The following is a 21,917-nucleotide window of genomic DNA, read 5'->3' as shown; positions in this document are numbered from 1 at the left end:
CAAGTACACATACAAAAATGGACAGAAAATCATGGAGTGTACTAAAGTTTCTCATTTATCATAGTAAAGAGCACGTGCTATTAGATGGACTAGAGCTATTCAGAAGTGACATCGCAGCGAATGGAAGAAGTAGACTGAAAAATGCAAGAGTTTGAATCGGATGGTAACTGCCTCCATGGAATGTTACCAATCATTCAGAAGCTTGAAAAGAACACAAAAAGAAATACCACCGCATACCACCATTAAGCAATCCTGTGACAGTAATCAAATAATGGGAACAATTCAAAATTAGAAATATTGCTTGAAGATATATCAAAGACCATAATGGCACGAAAAAGAACCATGCAACAAAAAAGCACTAAAGTGAAATTAGTATATAATACTTAAGCGGGGGAGTAGTTCACTACTGCAGTACAGTGAACGATGAGACTGAGTAATGCAGCATAAATAATCTTGCCACTCCAGAACATGAGAAATGAATGTGCAAGCCTCATATTAGAAACTTACATAAACATGGAAATAACCTGGAATGCACTGGAAGCTGCATTTGTGTAAGAACAGAAGCAATGCTCATAATCAACACTAATTGGTTTATCTAAAAAGCCCTGTACAAGAGGCAAATATGTACCACTCTGGCAAAAACAAAGTTGCAACGAATACATTAGTACACTGACGTGTCACACATTGCACACATCTCCAGTCTGCTAAAGTAAAAGAAGCGGTATGAATGCTAAAAAAGTATAACACATGTATCCCAGAGCAAAATCTTTGCCAGTTCACCCACACTTTCCCATCCAAAAATATTTGCCACAGAGTCCAGGCACAGCTCCACCGATATTTACCAGTTCACCCCACTTTCACGTCCAAAAGTATTTGGCATACAGTACAGGCAGAGCTTCACCGATGAAGAGCTTGAGAGCACACTACTGAATATTCTACAGTCCCGCTGGAAATAGAACAGCCGTACACGCTGGTAGTGGTTTCAATGTAGACACACTTGCTGCCCTGGACAGGAGTGCCAGATATCTGCACTGGTTCTCCATTTTGTCGAAGTAGACACATTGCTGCACTACACCGCTGGTTGAAATTTTTTGAATGCACAAGCCTTGGCTTCACCAGAAAGACTGGCCCACATACCACCGCTGGCATATATATGCAATTGCTCTTCACTCACTTGCACAGACCTTGAAGTGTTCCCTCTAGGTAGGCCTGCTAGATAAGTGGCCAGGCCTACACATTACTTCAAATTTTTCCAGCTGTAATGAAACACATAACAGCACAATTAAGGTACAATGTGAAAGACATACTAAATTGTATTATGACTTATGAAAGTGGTGTGTACACAAAATATGCAACTATAACACCGTATCCAGATCATAAATATAAGCATACGCAAGGTTAAATATTGAAAAATTACTGTGGCAAATGCACGCTGGTTAACGAAATGAGCACACACTATGTAGATTCTACTTTAAGTATACCAAGCATTTCAACTGAAATTAGTGACAGGATATACGATGACCATGTAATTTGTGTTCACTCGCCCTGCCTGGTTACTTCCATTTCTCAAATGGCTTGAGAAGGTCCTTTTTAGCAGATAAGGGAAGATGCCCAATTTGTGTTCAAACTGTCTCTTCCCTTTTAACCAAGGACCACTGTGTTGATGCCAGTGCATTGAATGAGAAGGCTCAGTTGGCACATTGCAAGGAAGCAAAGATAATAAAAGGCACTATGCCCAAGGTTTAGGTGACCTGTCAAGTGCTATTTACCATTCAAGACACCATGCTATGTTATCATGACATGTCCAATACTGCTGCATTTATTGGCACGCTGTAGCCTTATGATCGCATTTTCTACTTAGACCTCCAGACACTGATCAATCTATGCAATTAGTTATGCAGGAAGCAATTTTGCACTGATTGGCTCTGTAAACAATCCATAACACATCCCCTCTAAGTACCAATTGTTGTGGACTTTTACCCATCAACTTAGTGCACTGACTTGCCTAAACTGAACTCCATATATTCATTCTATCATATAAGTGGTAACACTCCTAAATTTTTTCCTTATATCAACGTTTGCATTTTTTAAATTTACAAATAGAATACAGCGTTGCTGGCCCGATAGATAAATTTATTGTCGAACACCACCCGTTCCTTTATAAAGAACGTTTAAGCATTGGGTCACCTCTGTTAAGTTTATCAACCAAGATAGCTGGCTGAATATTATGTTGCTTAAGGGAATGAGTGCTATTGCTGCACTAAGCAGGCATCACATCTATTTTGCATGTTGGCAAAACATGTTTCACTCTGTGCATATCAAATATAATAATTCATATCGAGGGGCCTGTCAGTGCACCTGAAGCAAAAATGCCTAAGAGCATGCAACCTGCTACAATGCATGCAAAATGAGTGATGTATGCCTTCTATGTATTCCATGTCAGTATATAATAATCAGTACTTTACATACCTTAAGGTCCTGAATTATGAAGCACCACTCAAGCAAAATGTAGTGTGAATACAATAAATAACATGCATGACAACCAGTACAATAAGGTGACTGGTACGTAGCATCTCCAGCCAGAAACAGAAGCAGTAAATACCTTGTATGCGAGCCATTACACACATTATACTAAACACTTTCAACAGAAATCAATATTATGAAGCTAGATAAAGCAAGTTTCTTTTAAAATTTAAATTGTACTTAAAACATAAATTCCACTACACAGCAGCTTGAGTCAAAATTATGAGCAGTGATGTGGCCTATAAGTGCGCCTGCACAGTGGCAGTCTTTTGTTGACACTTAATTTTTTTTTCCTGGAGAAATAAAATTTTCAAGCACTGATAAATAAGGTACCCACAATAACAAAATTGTCTCGTATACTAATGTAACTACTTCGCATAGAACTTATTCATGATGGCTCTCCATGCTTGCGAATAATGTACTGTAATGAATAGCATACCTGCCATTCATGAACTGTAAGTGGCACTTGCAGAGCATTAAAAAAGGAAGGGCACACAAGGTAGATGACTATTGTTTGTGGACAAGATAAGCACCTAAAGGTCCAAGTTTTATTAGTGTCTACTCAACATACCTCTTGATATCAATAGGTCTACTCAACATGCCTCTTGATATCAATAGCAGTGGATAGTTTTTAAAACTGTTTCCCTAAATACTTGGCATCTCTATAAAAGACAAACATTTCAACATATATAATAAAATTTTTCAAATATCTGTGAACAAGTGCAAATCAGACCTGGTTGCGAACTTATCGCGTTCTTAGGGAAATTAAACGATGTTATCTAGCAAACAATGCTGAAGTTGTGGAAGTGTCGTCGCCCCGGCGTGTTTGGCATTTTGCAGCCATACCATGATGTTGGCTCTGATCTCATCAAAAGGAGCTTCACGAGTTCTGACATCTGTATTCACGACTTCTATATATATAGGGACACAGGCAGAAAATTTTGTATTAGCAGTCCTGCAACATATCACGCAATAGCGTATGCCAAATTTCAGTTCTTTATGTGTGACGTTTCCCCATTTTTACTATTCAAGACAAGCAATGTTCATTATGTGCAATAATATGCGTGCATTTTCCTAACAATACAAGCGTTCGTGTTTTTATTATCTGAAACATATGGCTGGTCATACCTTTAATGATGCTCCATAGATGTAGGCTGGCAAAATTCCTTTTTGTTTTTGTTTTTTACCAAGAAAACTGTAAGCTGCTGCCAGCCCATCAGAAAGAAGGTAGCGAAGTTATGCCCTAACTGCCTGGCCAGTATTTGCTCCTCGAAGGTCCGCCAGAAGTTTTATCAGGAAAAAATACATAAAGTCGAATCTATGGTACTTTCTTGTAGCATCTAACGAATGTATGGCGGGCATCTTGATCTTTTGCAAGCTTTTCTTCCAGATTTTCCAGCTGTTCCGGTGTCTCCATGGGGAACAGAAACTCTTCCCACTCGAATCCTGTTTTTATCTTAGTCATTTTGTTCAGTATTGTCAAGATGTTTTCATTCTGATTTTTATGAATGCCAGCGCCTTCAAAATCCAGCCTTGGTCAGCTGTCAAAAATGTGTACGCACATCAGAACTTGAAAAGTCGCACTCGCATACATTGTTAATAGCACCTTAAAGCACTGCATCAAGATATCACTGCATTCTGCCTCATGTACTGATACGTTCCATAGCCAATGAGATTATGAAAGTAAACCACAAAACCTGCAATTATTAAAAGGACACTAAAGAGCGAAAATGGTTTCACCTCTTTGAGAAATTATCTTTATAAATTGCCAAGAGCCACTCTTATCCACAGATAGCCAGGAAAGTTGCAAAAGTGAAAGAGAGTTGGCACAAGACTTTTGACAGCATTTGCTAGTTAATAGCTCATCAATGAAAGTGGACTACATTGTATTCTAAAGCTGATAAAGATCTAACTTGCAAGTTTTACAAACTTTTACTCAGTCAAGGAGGCCCAAATTCATAACAAAAGGTGCTTAGATATCCTTCAAATCATAGTAAAGTACAGTGAACGAGTTCTGGCGGGAAATACAGAAAATGGAACTTTGACCTTAATTTTCTCTTTATTCAACTTATTTTTTCGGAAGTAATGAAAATAGTTTTCAAATATTATCTAGGCAGTCTAACCTCATTTAGTGTGTTTTTGTTGTCTCTTTAAGGAGGATATTCTTGTTACATGCAGCAACACAATTGGCCACATAAAGAATTACAAACATTAGGTTCAACATACCAGATATAAGTTGAGTTCAAATGTGGAAATTATGCATGGATCTTTTCTGTCATGTGTGTCGCCTTGACAATCTTTGCTGAACTTTTTCATCTTAGCGACATTGAGCTGAATCCCACAAACTATAATATAGCAGGCACAAATACATATGTTGCAGGGCTACTAGAAGCAACAAAAAGGTTTAAAGTGATACATTATTGCTCAGGTTGTTTTATTTATTTATTGAATGATTGCTAGTTCACAAAATGAAGGTTAAACACATTTTACAAAATATTTCAGCCGAACTGCAGCGTTACTACATTGCATGAATTTTAAAGGCCTATGCGAGGCACGGCCGATTTTTTTGCCATGTATCTTCAAAACTTGCTTTGTCGTAATAGATTATAATCCTTATTTATCCATTATCAGTTACCTGGCACTAAACAGACACTATTGCAATTCGTAGCACAATGGGTTAGCACAGAACTTTAGAAAGTTGCAGTAACAGTATTTTTTTCATTTTGTCACTTCTGCCTCCCCAAACCTCCTCTTACTGTAGAAGTTGCCCTTCTGCTATTTCCAAAATGGAGTGTACTAGCGTACTATAATGTCCCTTTTTAGAGTCCAATTACCTTGACATAAACAAATTTCCACATGCTATATTCTGGCCAGTCACATACCTTAGACCAAATGAAGCATCAAGTGAGCAAGTCACATTAGGCGTACTTAATAGCAATGCAGCTGCAGGCAACTGTGCTAGCTTTTCAACTTACATTCGCACTGGCAGCTCTTAGCTTGTGAAGCAGAGTTGCTTGAATATCTCTGTGATCTCTGCTCTGGCACAGACATCGGTCTAGAAAAAAAAACATTGGCATTCGCTCCTTGTAGTTTGCTGACAAAATACTGCAGCCTACCGAGCTGGCATGATCTCACAGCCAGCATTGTCACGTAGAGGGCGAGGGCTGAAAAACCTAAACAATGAAATCAAGTACGAATTCATTCAATAATCATATAAAGCATGGACACCCGAAATTCAAAATTCTACAGTTGTCGTCCCCTAATTCCATCACACATGAAGTGCTTTTAAGCTTAGCTTCCCACAGACGTGGGCGGAGTAATCCGCATTAGTGCTTCTCAGCTTGGCCTGCTTGTAAATGTATTCATATTTGTATCTCGCAGCACAGGTTCAGGAAAGACATGGGCCTTAAACAAAATATTCTTTAAAATCTTTATTCTTTGTGTTTGGTGCTGAAAACTTCTATATATATGAAATATTGTGGGCTTATATTGAATATGAGGTCTCTTAAATGTCGGTTAACCCGCCGCGGTGACTCAGCAGCTACGGTGTTGTACTGCTAACCCCAAGATCACAGGATAAAATCCCAATTGCGGCGGCCACTTTTTATAGGGGCGAAAAGCAAAAACGCCCGTGGTCTCATGCATTGGGGGAACGTCGAGCAGTACCTGGTGGTCAAATTTAATCCGGAGTCCCCCACTACTGCCTGCCTCATAATCAATCACGGTTTCGGCACGTAAATCCCTAGAAATCATTGATTTGTTACGTATCTTAGGTAAAAGCCAGCATCCCCTGCACAACAGATGAAGCACAACCTCAGAGCAAGCCCATCATCTTCAGATGCTCCTTAAAGGCTCAGATGTCAGGGTGTACCAGTAATCGTACTTACATTACCCAATAATGAAGTTCTCATAGATCAAACCCCTCCATATTTTACAAGCACCAACTAGCAACACACAAAGGTCCATAATTGTTGATCTGCCTTGGTTCTAACTTGATGCAAGCTTCTCGTAAATATATTATCTAAAGATGTACAAAATATCACTCCATAAGACATCACTTAACAGGTTACCGGTAGCTTGCATATTATTCAATGAATGCCTTAGAGGAACTGTATTGATATGCCTACTCTGTAACAGGAGTTGCACGACGTTGAAGCTGCAGAAGGACGCTCTCTCGAGTTTCAACTGCAAAATCTTGCAACTGTTGTAAAATGGCAGGCAGAGCAGCATGGTTTATGATGTGGTATTCCATGAATCATACAAATTCTATTAATACCCTCTTAGCAAAATCTGACAAACCAAGAATTTGCACGCCTAGTATAAAAATATAAACAGAAGATATTTTTTTTAAACTGGACGTGATAATGGAAATAAGCACATCATATTGCATACACGTACAAGTTTTCTGCACTAAAAAATATTCTCAGAAATTGAGAGCAAATGCATATTAATCTTAACAGCTGTACTTCTACGAATGACAAAAGCTTACTCCTGCACTGACCTTTGAGGCACTCTTGAAGGCATGTGGCGGTTCCTGTAAGTATAAAGAAAATGAGGCTCATAAAGCTATAACATATTCATCATCATCAGCCCATTTTTATGTTTACTGCAGGACGAAGGCAACTCTCAGTGATCTCCAATCACCCCTGCCGGCTGCTAGCTGAAAACAACTTGTACCTACAAGGTTCATAATTTCATCAACCCACCAAATATGCCTTCCTCAAGTGCGCTTCTCTTCATTTGGCCAACCATTCTGTAACTCTAAAATGGTTCACCGGTTATCCTCTCTATGCATTACATGGCCGGTCCAGCTCCATTTTTTTCTCCTAATGTCAGCTAGAATATCAACCATCCCCGTTTGCTCTGTGATCCACATGGCTCTTTTTCTGTGTCTTAAAGCCTAGCTTTTTTGTTCCATCGCTTTTTGTGTGGTCCTTGTTTCAAGCTTCTATGTTAACCTCCATGTTTCTGCCCTATATGCTAGGAGATGAAGGTTGCAAAGATTTCACACTTATAATGACAGTGGTAAGCTTCTAGTCAAGATTTAGTAATGCCTGCCATATGCTCCAGCCCATTTCTTCTGTAAATTTGCAGGAGCAATCAATCAGCTAGCGCAAGACAGAGGTAATTAGAGAATGCTGGAAGAGACATTTGTCCTGCAGTGGACACAAAATTATAGGCTGGTGAGAAATATCATTCTCGTGATCAGGGTTCCCTGCGAGGAAATAACCTCGATAAACGTACTCCTGCACACACTCTAGAGGTCAACTGGCAATCATGAATTATTGTTACCTTTCCTTGACAGGCTATTGAACATAACATTTGTCTTTTGCATGTTAATCTGAAACCGTGCTCTTACACTTTCTCGGTTAAGGTCCTCAATCACTTGTTGCAGTTGATCCGCAGTGTCAACAGGACAATGTCATCCGCAAACCAGAGGTTCAGATATTGATCGTTTACCCTAATTGCTAAGCATTTAAAGTGCAATAGCTTGAAAACTTCTAAGCAGGCAGTGACAGCATTGGAGAGATTGCCTCCTAGCTTGCCTGACAGATAGTATAACTGAGCTAATCCATCAAAAGTAGTTTCCCAAGTTGGAAACTACTCTGAAAGCCGTGTATGAAATTACAGTACCTATCAACTGCTGTTTTAACTATTAAAATGCACTTACTGGTAGTAATATGCTGGCCTCAGCAATTCTGAAGAATGATGGCTCCTATACAAAAAGACAATAGATTTAGCAAGGCAGCTAGTAAAAATGGTTTTCAACTTACACATACGTTAAGGCAGCCGGAAGATATTCCTGGTGACTCTGTCAAAATCCGAAAAGCTCATTTGTACAATAGAAAAGAGGCGTGAATTGTAGTGAAATGCCTTGTGCTAAACATAAAATATGTGAGCATACCCTGTCAGCCTTTCGGTTTCTTCACTCAACTGTGGACTGCAAAAGTTGTATTCAAAATTATATGCACTGGCAAAACACTTCAAGTAGTCTCACAAATAACTTGTTCGAAACAACGTTAACATACTTTCCTTAATAATGCAGACAACTATTATGGCCAGGTTGCAGGGAAGTACAATATAGAAGTCAAAGACAGGCGCTGCTTGCAGTAAGGCAGAACGTGGCCAAAGCCACATATTACTGCACTCAAAATTGCCAAATGTAGTGACTCGTGGTTATATGATAGAGTCACTGGCTGAACTTTTAAGCAGAGGAAATATCAAACACAGGAAAGAAACTCATGAAAAATAATACCGCAGCAGATACAACCAGCAGGCAGGATTATGACCTCACAAATGTGGTAGAATCGTAGTTTTGCATAACATAAACATTGTTATGTCTTCATAGTAACAAGTAGCTGGACTACCTGTATTTTAGAACAATAAAATAGACCTAATTGTCATGTAAAGACCTAGGTGACTAATGCAGGTGAATGACAGTTTCTGCAGAGTTATGAATAGTTAATATGGCCACTTGAACAACATTTCAACTTACATATTATATGATCCAATTGCTGAGCACCAGTCAGCCGAAGACATGTAGCTATCCCTGCACCCACAAGAAATTGTTATAACGAATTCACTGATTTTGTCATTATAAAAGGTGCATACCCAGTGGGCCTTGTTGTTTCTTGGGAAGCAGGAATCTGCATACTGAATGTGAAGATAGTAGTGCATACAAAACTCTGCTCTGAACACATAAGAAGTTAGAAACATAGTAATGATGCTTATTTTCTGTCGTATCGAATAGTTGTGAGCTTCATATTATTGAATTAAATATCGCCACTAGTTCATGAGGCATTGCTACAAAGGAACACCCAAGCAGCTTGAATATTATGCAGGACCTGAAATTTACACTTGTCAATCACATATCAGAGACTTGCTTGGATGTCTGCATGGAGGCAATTTGCAAATCATCCTCACTAATTGTAAACAACATGGCTTGTTAGTGAACCAGTAATAACACGCCTATAACAGCTGAATACCACAGACACTGCAAAATTTTGGTGGTCTACTATGGGATGACCAAAGTCCAACTTACGGTGAACTATGAGCCTATTCATAACAGTTGCTTTTAGAATCAGGCCTGCAGGAAGAGTGGAAAATACTAGCGCAAGAAAGCTTACCCAAGCGCACACGTGTTATGCCCCAGCTGCTGTGGTACTCGATGGCAGAATTGAATTGGTAACATGTTGCTGCAATCAAAATCCCCTTTAACTATTCTGCCACCGTTGACTCCCTATGCTCTGAATTTCTTATCAAATTATTATTTATATCTAGCCATAAGCAACGCCAATAAATGAATATTGTTCTCAGCCTTTGATTGAGGATGGAGACCTTACTAGAGCAGAAAAATCAGGCACACGCATTGTATTTCCAGTAAATCACTGCAACAAAAGCTGAAGAAAATTAGTGCACAACCAAATAACAATCCAAAAAATAAATATTGTCCCTCTACAGAAGCATATAAAATAAAACCGATGCGAAGATGGCATCACTTTACTAGTAACACAAGCTTAAAAAACTGCAAATTAGTCAAGGATTGGAACTTTACCTCCCAGTCACACGTTTGGCCTGTGGTGCAGAGCTGTAATCTTCAGGGCTATCCACGCAGCTGCCACAGGAAGCAAAAAACAAAGAGCTTGTAGAATCAAAAATGACAGATTCCTGTCTATAATCAGGCCTGTGCGCCATTAACGAGCTGCGCTTCAGCATGTGCTAGATTTGTTTCACAGCACTGTAATAACAGTGTCTGTTTGGAATTATGAATGCCATAAACTGCAACACACTATGAGCAAAATGAGAACAGGGTGAAAGGCACAACCTCAAACACATAAACGCCCATACACATGCAGTGCAAGCATGACCTCTCCAAATGAAATCACATGTTTGCATGATGATTGCTGAGCTAGTTGACATGAATAAATACAAAAAAATTAAAGTATGTGGTTTTAGGCGCCAAAACCACTTTCTGATTATGAGGCACGCCGTAGTGGAGGACTCCGGAAATTTCGACCACCTGGGGTTCTTTAACGTGCACCTAAATCTAAGCACACGGGTGTCTTCGCATTTCGCCCCCATCGAAATGCGGCCACCGTGGCCGGGATTCGATCCCGCGACCTCGTGCTCAGCAGCCAACACCATAGCCACTGAGCAACCACGGCGGGTACGAATAAATACAGACTGTGTGACAATACAGGACATAAGGAAAGAAAAGGACAGACGACCTGGGCTCATCTGTGATCTTTTTTCCTGGTTTCCTGTCTTGTGGTGCAGTTTGTATCAATGAAAGAAACTCAACTTAATGATCAACCTGTTAGACAAGGCACGACAGCTGCAAACTAAGTTTTCATGTAGACTACAGATAGCACGCACGTCTACGAAACTGTTACTTTTGTCTTTTAGGCCACAATCCCATACAGAGCTGTCACAGAAGCTGTAAGTGGCAAGAACTAGTGCTAACCATCAGAATAAATTTTTAGAAAGGTTCTAAGCTCAACCAAGCTGGATGCTAAGCTTGGCGAATTGGTATGGTGCCATATTGCTCAAGTAAAAAAGAAGATCACGCTATCCCCCTTTTTATCTTTTCCTTGCTAAATCTACAGCAACTTAGTTTCAGCACAGGGAGCCCCTGACTAATAATTTCAAGACTTGTGCAAATGCTTCCCCACTATACAATCAAATGAAGTCAACATACAACGTCCCAATAGGAGCCGTTTCTGGTGGCTTATTGTCCTCATCGTCAGAGTTGCAACTAGGTGACCTGCGAAGTAAGCAAAATTTCGTCTTTTAGTGGTGTCCCAGAAACACATTAGTAGATCAAGCTTCCTTGTAACGTTGAGCTGGTGAAAGCTGACGTTCCACAAAGTGGAAAACAAATGTGGTGTATCAAGTGAATTTCAATGAAGTAGGTAAAAATCATACATCTCACAAACAAATTTTAAAAAACTTCCATGATGGTTACATGTGCGTAAGGTGAATGTTTGAGCCTAAGCTGTGGTGTGGCATATTACACCCCATCTTGTGCTCGCCGAATCGCATGGAAGTCTAAATGTTCCGCTTCTTCCTTGAAATTTCAGAGAAAGGTTGTTTTATTCATTCTTGGATAAACTACTATGCTCCTCTCCTATGCTCGAGTACTCGCTAGCTTTCTAAGGATACAGTGGCGCAGGCGAAAACACTATGATGACGATGGCATGACAATTCTGAAATTATCAAGGTAGTATAACATAACAGCACAACGACACCATGAGGACTATCAGATGACAAGTGTGCGACAACGATGGCGTGGCAATGAATATGATAACAATATAACGAGAATTGGATGATAAGCTAGAATTACGATGATGGAGCGATCACAAGGACATCACGACGACGGTATGCGTAATGATGGAAAGAGAGCGGCGCGATGACTATGTGGCGAGAATCGGATGATGCCGACTATAAATGATGACACATAATAAGTGGCATGATGACACCCATTGGTACATACCCAGGGGCACATAACCATGAGAAATGTAGACTGCACCATCTCCAGGGTTGCCTTACCACTGTAGACATTGCAAAATTACGCAAGAAGCTAAAAAAAGCTAATGCCTTAAGATAATAAAGTGCAGGTTCTCAGATTCTGATTAAGCATCTAGCCTTCTTGAATATTGTTAACAATAAGTGAATAACAAGCTGCAGCTAAATAAGAAAGTCACTTATGCAGCCTAAGTTATTATTGTCAAGAATACACTAGACTTATTTTGAAGTATGAACACAGATGCAGCATGAAAACCTTACCCTGTAGTCCCAACCTAAGCAGCAATCTATTATATCTCCTCGAAAAGAGAAAGTTCATCTTAAAGAGTCTACAATAGAAAGTGTAATACGTATACACACACGCGTACAGTTCTGATTTTATAGTAAGACATTGTATGGGGTCAATTGGTGCACCTGAACTTCGCATAAAATCTGCACAACATGAACAAAGGCAAGTTACAGAATTCGCTACTGCCTTTGATTTCTGTACTTTCGTCCACACTGCATTGCGGTTTTTACCTCAATCTCGCGTCCCAATCTTAGCTGTATTTCAGTGAGGACACCACATAAGTACATTTTGCACATATTACTAGAAACAAAATACTCCACAAGAAAATATCTGGAATTTCAAGGAATCCAACTCAGGTGGATCGTATGCAAAAACACCTCATCAAAATTCCAGCACACCTTGTGGCAAGCAATACAAAACATCTATCACTTCAAGGTGTTCGATGGCAGTACTCATCACATCAATTCAATGAAAATAATGCATAACCAACTATGTTACATGCAAGTTCCTTCTGGACTTGTCACTATAGATATAGTTGCATTAAGATTTATAGGTTAGTAATATAGAATAAATTTATTTTGAATTTCATACAAATTGTATGTGCTTAACTTCATGACCACTCCTAACGAGATTTTGCATTGTTTTTGTTTTATGGTGCTCTATGGATACTTGCTCTAGTGACAAGGACCAGTGGATGTTTCTACTAAAGTACTATGTAAATCTTGCCAACTTTAATGCACATCCCTTGCATATAATAAATTACATAATCAGACTTTCAGAGTGCTTTACAACAGGTTACTTTTCCTGCAGCCTGCAGGAATTTCCTGCAGCCTTTTTTTATTAACATTCCCCAGTTTTATTTGGGATTTGCTGTTGCTGAGTTTTCCGTATCTGCTGCAATGCGCTTTTCTGCTCAGCTCTTCAGGAAGTGCTGCAATGACATTCGGTTTTTCTCGACAATCATTGTTTCAGAGGGCACCTGGGCCCTGTTTCAGTTATTTGAAACCATCACTCAAACGTTCTCCAAGCATCAGCAAAATTTTGTAATTGCGATATGCACGACATCCTCGCCCTATGGATGACACTACAATGAGTGAATGTTGACTACACTTGGAGACAGCAGCGATGCTGGGTTACTTCCGACAATAAAATAAATGGGGGGATATGTAAAGAAATACTGTTGCATTTAAAGGTGCAAAACCACCTTAGAGAATGAACCCAGACGTAAGCACCTATGCACCCCCCGAGAAATAGTTACCTCATACAGGAACATGAAACTTCCATGTATTTGTGCGCATATCTTCGTTTGCCTCGGCCTCTCTCCCCATCAGTAAAAGCAATGTTTTCAGTGTCCTCACCGACGATAGCTTTTTCTCTGGCACGTTTATATGTGCCTGTAAAGAAACAGTGCATTTCTCAGGTGAAGGCGCAGGTGTGACATCGCAGACGCGACAGGCTTTAAAGGAAAGAATAGTATTCATTATATGTACATACTAGCACAACTGCAATCCCCAATGGTTTTCAGCCTCATAATTTTTGAAGTGTTTAATGTACACATGAGTAATGTAACCGATTACACACCTCATATTTGTCCTTCTGCAAAGCGAAAGAAAAATAAATGTCGCCATTTTTAGGAAACATTTTAGTGATTTTTTTTCAGAAGGCCCTAAGACAGGAACGTAGTAAATATATGTGGTGATTCCAATAAATAATGCTCCTCTGAAAAGCTCAGCAAAATAATTTCCTGGCTTCAGTCTCACAATAATTGACATTAACCCCGTCATTTTATGAAACCCAGTTACTGTTTCTGCCACCTTTTGATACTCCTAGCCAACACACAATGTCCCACTAATTGCAGCATCAAGGCTTATTAACAGTACAGCGTTCGAGACTGCAAGTAATCAGGAGAGCTGTCAGTTGGGCTGAAACACGAGTGCCTTTAATCACAACCAACGCACTTGTACAACCCCTTTTTTAAATCGAATTCATTTAAAACAACACGAGATTTTAAAATAGGGTTGTGCACATGCCTTGGCTGTGATTGGAGGCACTTGTGTTTCGGTCTTCATATCTCGCATTCAATTCTGGTTTTCAATGACGCTGCTTCATAGTGACGTAAGTTCTTTCTGTATATAAGAACACATTTGCTAAATAAAATTTTCCAGTTGGTAGTAGCGCTTTGTCCTGTGTTCTGGCTAAGTCTCCATCTTAGTAGCACTTTTCCATAATAACGTAATCAGTGCCCTTCGAAAATGCAGTGCCTTCAGAAAATGTTTGCTCAGCGTGATAGTTCCACTTCTGAACAATTTGACGCGACTTGGCCCTTGATGCATTGAACTGATATAGCTGAGAGTGCATGCTCTTAATTGGCATTGTGCGAAGCTATAGAGACTGGCCTGCAAGGATGGCAGACACATCCAGTGCCGGGTCTTGTGGAAGCAAAACTATCTCTAACGTGATCAACGGGAGGTCAGTGCCCCAGTCAACTACAACGCTTTGCTTGCATATCCAAATCAACTCATGTCCTGCTGATAGCATGGCTGATGGCAAAATAGATTAGAAGCTCTCTAAGAAAACAAAAAGCTGCACCTGCAGTGGCAGTTTGAAAATTATCGGTAATAGGAACCGGGCACCGTTTCGATGACCTAAAACCAGATTTTTTTTTCCACATCAACATTGGGCACAATCAGGCGTTATATATTTTCAATAAATATTTAGCTGAGCCAGAAGTGCTGAGGTTGAAAATGGTAGTGATAATTTCATGTACTTACAAAGGTTGTGTGAAAAGGTTGTGTTGCCCCTAATGTAATGCCCCTGGGGCCCTTGGAGAACCAATAAATAAATAAATAAATAAATAAATAAATAAACCTAATGACACTTAGTTTTCATAAATATTTACACAGTCTCAACAAGTCCACGAGCAACGAACTACTAATATAACCACCTGTTTTGGCGGAACTATCACGTTTCATAAAGAGTGTGACTGTTTACCTCGACCACAATTATTTTAAACACGGAAGCCTTTCCCAAGATGCGAGATACTTTCATGCTGTCTTTTCCATATACTTACTGTTTATCACGTATGTAATGTCACTGCTTAGCAGAGTAATGGCTATTGGGACAGGTAGGGGACATAAAATCGATTTAAGCCATTGCCAATGCATTCACAGACCAAAACTTAGCAGTAAAATTGTTCAACGCAGCTATGCAGTTCAACCCAGAGACAAAGAAAAGTGACCCGCAGCAATGCTGCTACCATTATTAAACCGTGCTCGACCTAATCGCTAGTGCAATATGGAAACGTAGAGAGCATATCAAGTAGGCAATGCCTTCCTTCACAGGAAATTGGGTAAAAAAAAGGTGTGCAACGACACCATAGTCAACATTTTTAACATACAAAAAACAATGTGAGAAGGTGCATGCTCAATCTGATCCTGGAATAACTGTTAATGAAAAGTACATGGCTTAAGCAAGCAAGCGTAACATTGAGGGGGCCACAGATCGCTATTTATTTACTCTTAAGCCTCCCACACTTACTTGCTGTTCCAATGACCCTGATCTTGTGTCTTTCAAATGTTCGATCCGGCGTTTCGCAGCGCATAATGGCTTTTTTGAGGCGAGAAGGAGAGTAGCCAGTTGGCCAAAAGCACATTCCATTTTTCAGCCAACATGTTGGGACTGCCTCAACCTGGTTGTCTCCAACAAACCGCACGATAGTGAAAACTGCAAGCAATAAGCAGGTCCAAAGTAAAACTGCCTTCTGTTTCAGGCAGCCATATAACAATAGCTTACGGAAGTAATTCATATGTGCTCACCTTGCTCAGGTACAAAATGTGGAGTGGCTGCGGAAGCACCCATTTTTTCGGCTGAGAGAACACTGTGTTGATTAGAGAAAAAAATGACGCAATTAATATAAAAATTCCAGGAAACAATGTTTTTAAGTCTGGGCAGACACCATTAAACGAGACCTGATATCGCAGAAACCAGAAAGAGTAGAAGCATGATTACTATAATCTAACCTCGTCCGCCAACATGGTAATTAACTTATTGGTAACTGAGGTCAGCGGACGTTGCCGATGACAGCCACTGCTAGCAAAAGCAAAAAAATGAAGAATTTGCTGCAGGTATACTTTACCTCCAAACGGCATGTAAACTGGCACGCATAATAAAACGGCTCAAAGCAGGCATACATCAAAGAGGCAAAACGAAGAAATGTGCCTTGCTAAATTTAGCGTCAGCGTGGCGCAAGAAAATCTGCCAAATGAAAGATCATAGATCTCTTAACATAAACATTATTAACCCGAGGCATATCAGGCAAGCCGGAAGCAAAAGTCTGTGAAACGAGGAATATTTAACCACTGCAAGGTGCGAACAGGCTGAGCAGCCTTCCCCATCTTCCCGCGCCGCACCGCAGTTACTCGGAGAAAGGCGCCATGCTGAAGTCCGGCGCACGTAGCCAATGAGGAGCCATGTGTAATACCGGTGTCACACGACCGCTCGTGATCGCTATTAAGCGCGATCCGGATCGAAATTCCCGATGCGATTCACTCACTCGCGCAGCTTGCGCAAAGGAGCCAATCACGACCGAGAAATTCGATTTGTAACGCACTGGATAGCGATCAAAATGGTCCCGTGTGAAACCGGTATCAAATAATGGACAGACGTACGCTAGGAAAATTTGTTGCACACGGACAAAGAAGCTGCGGCATACCCTGTTGCGCAAAGCGCACGAACATAACACAAATAGAAAAAACCGCGCGAGCGCTTCGCAAACTTCATGCGCACACATGGCACCCGCACGAACTTGGCAGGCGGCCGGCTAAGTACAGCGCGAAGGGCGCACAGCGTACAGTCCGACACATGTCCCAAACTGCAAACAATTGTACTACCTGGAGCATACAAGTTATTTTATACCAAGGGGATAGCCGAAGCGCACACGCAGTATCCACAAGCGAGTTATGCAGCGTACATGCGGTATCCATTCGCCAAGTAGAAAAATTGATAACAAGCACAAAGACACCATGGGCTCAATATATTGCTACCATTTGACGCGTCAAATAAAATCGAATTTGGCCGTTTCATATATTGGACACAAGTTCCCCGTAAGACCATGAAATACCCATCACGTGGGTAAAGGGGCTCAAAACACAATCGAGAACCTGAAGCGCAAACGATAACAGCACGGTATGGTGCACGCAAAATTCTGTCATTGTGCAGTAGCGCGGGGGAAGAAAATAGGGCGGGCACTTGACCTCACCGCTTGGGATACCATACTAGTCCTGAATCATTAAAGAAAAGCCCGTTTGTAACAAATCTCTTGTCTGCAACATCCTTGCTAAACGGGAGACTAAAATACCACGATGACGGCTCTCCTGCGGAGATCGGCAAGATGCGCAGAGACAGCAATTTTCCCGCCTTTCTTCGCATTCTCCAAAACGCGGCTTCTTGTTAGGATCACGCATAGTGGCCGATCCCGACGCTGGGACAGACAAGCACCATTTCGTCCCTCTAACGTTCGTCGTTGCACTGCCCTTAACGCCTGAATTACAACGTCATAGAAAAGGCGCCTAACATAACATGACCATGAACTTGAAGAGCTGATTAGTGCCCTTCACTCAGCACCCTGCAATTGAAAACACTACTGATTTTCAAATTAAAGCCACACAAACAGATCGCGCAACCCAAACTAATCACAGAATATCGTTTTCTTGACAGCAAAACACTGCAACATTTACACGACAAAGGGAAGCGGCAGCACATTACAAACAGCCGCAAACAAACCACAGCGCCATGCGAGTGCGATAACGCAACTATAATCGGCTCGCCCGGCTTCACGAATCACGTGGCCGCCTTGGTCACATGCCAATTGAAAACACTACTGATTTCCAAATTAAAACCTACAAAGAGATCGCACAACGCAAACTCATCACAGAATATCGTTTTCTTGACAGCAAAACATTGCAGCACTTACATGACAAAGGGCAACGGCAGCACATTCAGCACAGCCCCAAACACACCACAGAGCAATGCGAGTGCGGTGAAGCAAGTATGCCCGGCTCGCCCGTCTTCACGAATCACGTGGGCGCCTTGGTCACATGCTTGGTCTTGTAACCGATGTGACGACGGTATCGCCACCTTGCGAAGAGGCTGACGCACCGTGGTGTGGCGCCTTAGTGGGCGCGTCTTCAAAGCCCCTTAAACTTCGTAAAGTAGCGGCACGCTTTGTAGAATGCCGCCTCCTCCTCGCGCGCTCTAGTCGAGGCCGACGCCGCGTCGCTATTGGCCTAATAGCATCACGTGGGCCCTCGCGCCATGCATAAGCGTCATTTTTACTGGAGAAGCGCCTACGGAGGGACGAGGAGCGCATGTTGGCGCTGTTAGATATGGAGCTGTTTCCTGCGACTACTTCAAGTTCCCCAAACCACTTCGAGTCGCAGCACAGCTAATTGAGGAATGCAGAAGCAGGAAAGCGCATTCCAGAGAAGCGGCCGAGCAAACAAGTTTAAGGCAACAAGTTCACGTGCCAACAAGTTCGTGCGTCGCCGGGATTAGCAGGTGGGCCTCCAACAATGGAGCATGAGCAGCCCCCTCCTTCTCCTCGTTAGAAGTGCATTGCCAGTCTGCGAGGCAAGACCACAGCGAGCCGCCAGGTGTGACACCGCGACACGGGCGCCTACCATTGGCTGAAAGTGGCGTCATCGGAGCGGACTCTCCCATTGGTCAAACATGACGTGACTTGCAGTGCTCGAAGGGTTTATAAGAAGCCTTCCAGAGAGACCTGAGGATTCTGGGACATTCCCTGTTTCCCTGATTCACCTCTCTCGAACTTCTTGCCGCGGGCCGCAGCGTCCGAGTTGCTGCCGGCCCGTAATGACTGTACGTCTGATATTTGACGCTCACCTCCCTGTATAGAATGTAGAATAAATCCTCCCAAGTTTGGGTTTTCATCCCGAAGTCCCGTCCTCCAACCCCTACATCTGGTTGGCAGCGGTAGGATCGCCTCCGAATGCATCAGCTGGTGGCAGCGCTACGGATAAACCTTCGTCGAGAGAGATCCTAAGGAACCGGGAAGAGCGAAGAAGAGAGAGCCTTCGTCTGAAGAGGTCCGAAGAAACTGGGAGTAGCGAAGAAGGAGCGAGCCTTCGACCCAGGGAGTCCGGAGGAAACGGGAACAGCGGACAAATGAACCGGATGGCAGGGTGCTGCAACCGTAAGTGAGCGCGTGGTTTTTTTCCTTATGATTCGCCAGACTCAAAGGTTGTGTGTTCAATTTTGATAGTTCTGGGAATCGGGAATTTGTTGCATTGCGTGTTTGCACAAATTAATTAAGGAAAACAGTTTTAACCACCTGTCGGGGCAGCTGCCATGGATCTTAGAAGGTTGACGAGGTTAGACTTGTTGTTGGTGTGCGACGATTTGGGAGTTGAGGCGGACGAACGGATGAAAACGCCAGCTATCATAAAGGCGATTGAAGATAGTGGCAATGATGATAAAAGCATTGAGCTTGCTTGGGAAGTGATACAGGAGCCACGGAAGCGTGTGCGTCGTGTACGTTTGCGAGAGCGTCGTGAACTTAAGAGTAAGAGTAGGCGTGAAAAACGCGAGAATGAACGGAAGCATGAGCTTCAAGAACTTACTCTTAGGTGTGAGCGTCACGGACGTGAGAATGAACGCGAACGTGAGCGAGAGGAAAAGTATGAGAGAGAGAAGGCAGCACTGATCAAAGAGATACAGCATTGTGATCAGTTATTGGCACAGAGACAACGGCTGTCTGAGAATTCTGTAGGTAGTACAGAGCGAAAGAATGAGGAAGCATCTAGCAGATTTTCGCCAGAAGCCGACGAAAAGAGTAGTGCCTGTGAGATTGGCTGCAGATTCATAAGTAAAGGGAAAAGGCTAGCTGCTAACGATGCCTTAGTAGCAATAGAGGCCGTTAAAGGCCAGAGTGAGAGCGACGAGGTGCTGTGCCAACAGATGACTGTAGAGACAGCTAGGCCAGCTGCGAACAAATTGGCACAGTTACCGAGGGTGTGCGTCGCTGGTAATGTTAGCGAGGTTGCTAGCGAAGAAAAGGGTACTCCTGACCCGACGGACGCGAGCACCCATGTCGAGCCAGATGTGCGTGCAGAAGTGAAGTGCGAGCTGAGCGGTGCAGTTGAGGGTAATTCTCAGGATTGCGAGCTGCGTAGCTCAAGAGAATACAACTGCATGGTTCAGGGATCGGTGCGGCTCTCCGCCAGTCTAGGTAGCCTAGATAGGGATGATTTAATTAGGAATCATTCGGACTGTGCGCGTGAGACAGCGATCGATACCGACGGGCTGTGTGCCGATGCACAGCGTGTGCTGGGCAATGTAGTAGAGGGCAGTTCGCAAGAGTGCGAGTTGTCTTACTCGAGTAAAGCCTGCTGCATTGTTCCAGAGTCGGTTGGGCTGTCCGCCAGTCGAGGCAAAGTGAGAGTAGATTTAAATGTAAATCACTTAGACTGTGCGGGTAAGAGACCGATCCGGGCCGACGAGATGTGTACCGGCCAGCACGAGGCACGAGAAGGCGACATGAAAGTGAGTGCGAAGAGAAAGCGCCGTAAAAAGAAGCGCAGTAAAGACCGGAAGACGGTAATTAATGTCGCGCCGCCAAAGATGGCGAGAAACCCAAATGGGCAGGGCGCGAGGAAAAAGGTACGGTCGTCACGGACGATGCTGACGCATCGAACAAGTTCAAGCCACCGGTCAAAGGGGGACCGCGAAGAATGTTCTGCACGGACGCGGACAAAGGGCACGAGGCTGTTAAACTACTCGTCGTTCCCTAGTTCTTTTCATAGCTCAGCGTGCAGTTCGAAGAAACGCAAGGTGGCAGGACGACACCAGGTGGGGAGTAGCGACGCGGTCAATCGAGTTTGTGTTGAAAGCGGGGCGCGAGGACGCAAATTGGCAGGAGACCGTAACGTCTTGGGGGAGCTGATAGTGAATCAGCCCTTTTGTTGTCTCTCGGCAGCCAGAGTAGCTTTCAGACCACGTCCACCCCGCGTTCGACTCAAAGTATGAGTCAGACGGAAGCGTTTGGAAAAGGAGGCCTGGAGCGCTTCCGTAGAAATGAAGTGTCTTGTTTTATTTTTGGGCATCGGAAAATTTCGTGATTTGAGACTAGGTTTTCTTTCAATATGTAAAGGTATGAGCTTTGTTTGTGTTTTCGTTTGAGAAGCTCGAGATTTGAAAGATGCGTTTTAAGTAAACATGTAGTCTCGCGAGATGCTCATTAATAAGTAGATAGGCCTTTTTTTTTGTGTGTGTGAGTAACCTGAGGGTCAAGGTTCTTGTTGAGAGGCCTATCGTAACGCGCGTGTGTTTTATTTAACCTTCTTTCTTTTTAAGTGTTTTTGAATTTTCTAAGGTTAAGCGCGTAGATTTTCAGTGAGTGCATGAGTTGCACTGAGAGGCGTTCTTAGTTCCTTTAGCGCGTGTCCTGTGTGGACGGAAGGAAGCAGATTTATGACTGGGTTGCTAGTGTGTGTGGAGGGCAGCCGTATTCTGACTTCTTTAGTGAGCGTGCGGGGAAAGAGTTAGTAGAAGACGCATCATTTTA

General features: G+C 42.4%; 1 protein-coding gene across 5 annotated transcripts in view; it reads right to left on the bottom strand.

Annotated features, from left to right (window-relative positions):
* Nucleotides 1–336: 336 nt before the first annotated feature.
* LOC135917120 (uncharacterized) overlaps nucleotides 337–21,917 on the bottom strand; it is a 55,184-nt gene continuing 33,603 nt past the window's right edge. Inside the window, exons 2-12 of one of the 5 annotated variants that reach the window (XM_065450609.1) lie at nucleotides 16,153–16,214; nucleotides 15,875–16,060; nucleotides 13,596–13,731; nucleotides 11,222–11,287; nucleotides 10,079–10,138; nucleotides 9,136–9,177; nucleotides 9,020–9,073; nucleotides 8,195–8,239; nucleotides 7,025–7,057; nucleotides 5,499–5,578; nucleotides 337–1,256 (exon numbers count right to left, since the gene is read on the bottom strand). In XM_065450609.1, the coding sequence (XP_065306681.1) occupies nucleotides 1,243–1,256; nucleotides 5,499–5,578; nucleotides 7,025–7,057; nucleotides 8,195–8,239; nucleotides 9,020–9,073; nucleotides 9,136–9,177; nucleotides 10,079–10,138; nucleotides 11,222–11,287; nucleotides 13,596–13,731; nucleotides 15,875–16,060; nucleotides 16,153–16,214 (778 nt within the window). In that variant the 3' untranslated portion in view covers nucleotides 337–1,242. The other 4 variants (XM_070532115.1, XM_070532119.1, XR_010569189.1 and 1 more) reach the window with 4 other exon arrangements.

Source organism: Dermacentor albipictus, chromosome 1 (genome assembly GCF_038994185.2).
Source record: "Dermacentor albipictus isolate Rhodes 1998 colony chromosome 1, USDA_Dalb.pri_finalv2, whole genome shotgun sequence".
Lineage (NCBI taxonomy): Eukaryota > Metazoa > Arthropoda > Arachnida > Ixodida > Ixodidae > Dermacentor > Dermacentor albipictus.
Note: the sequence above shows the minus strand (reverse complement) of the source record. Positions and strands in the feature narration are given on the sequence as shown.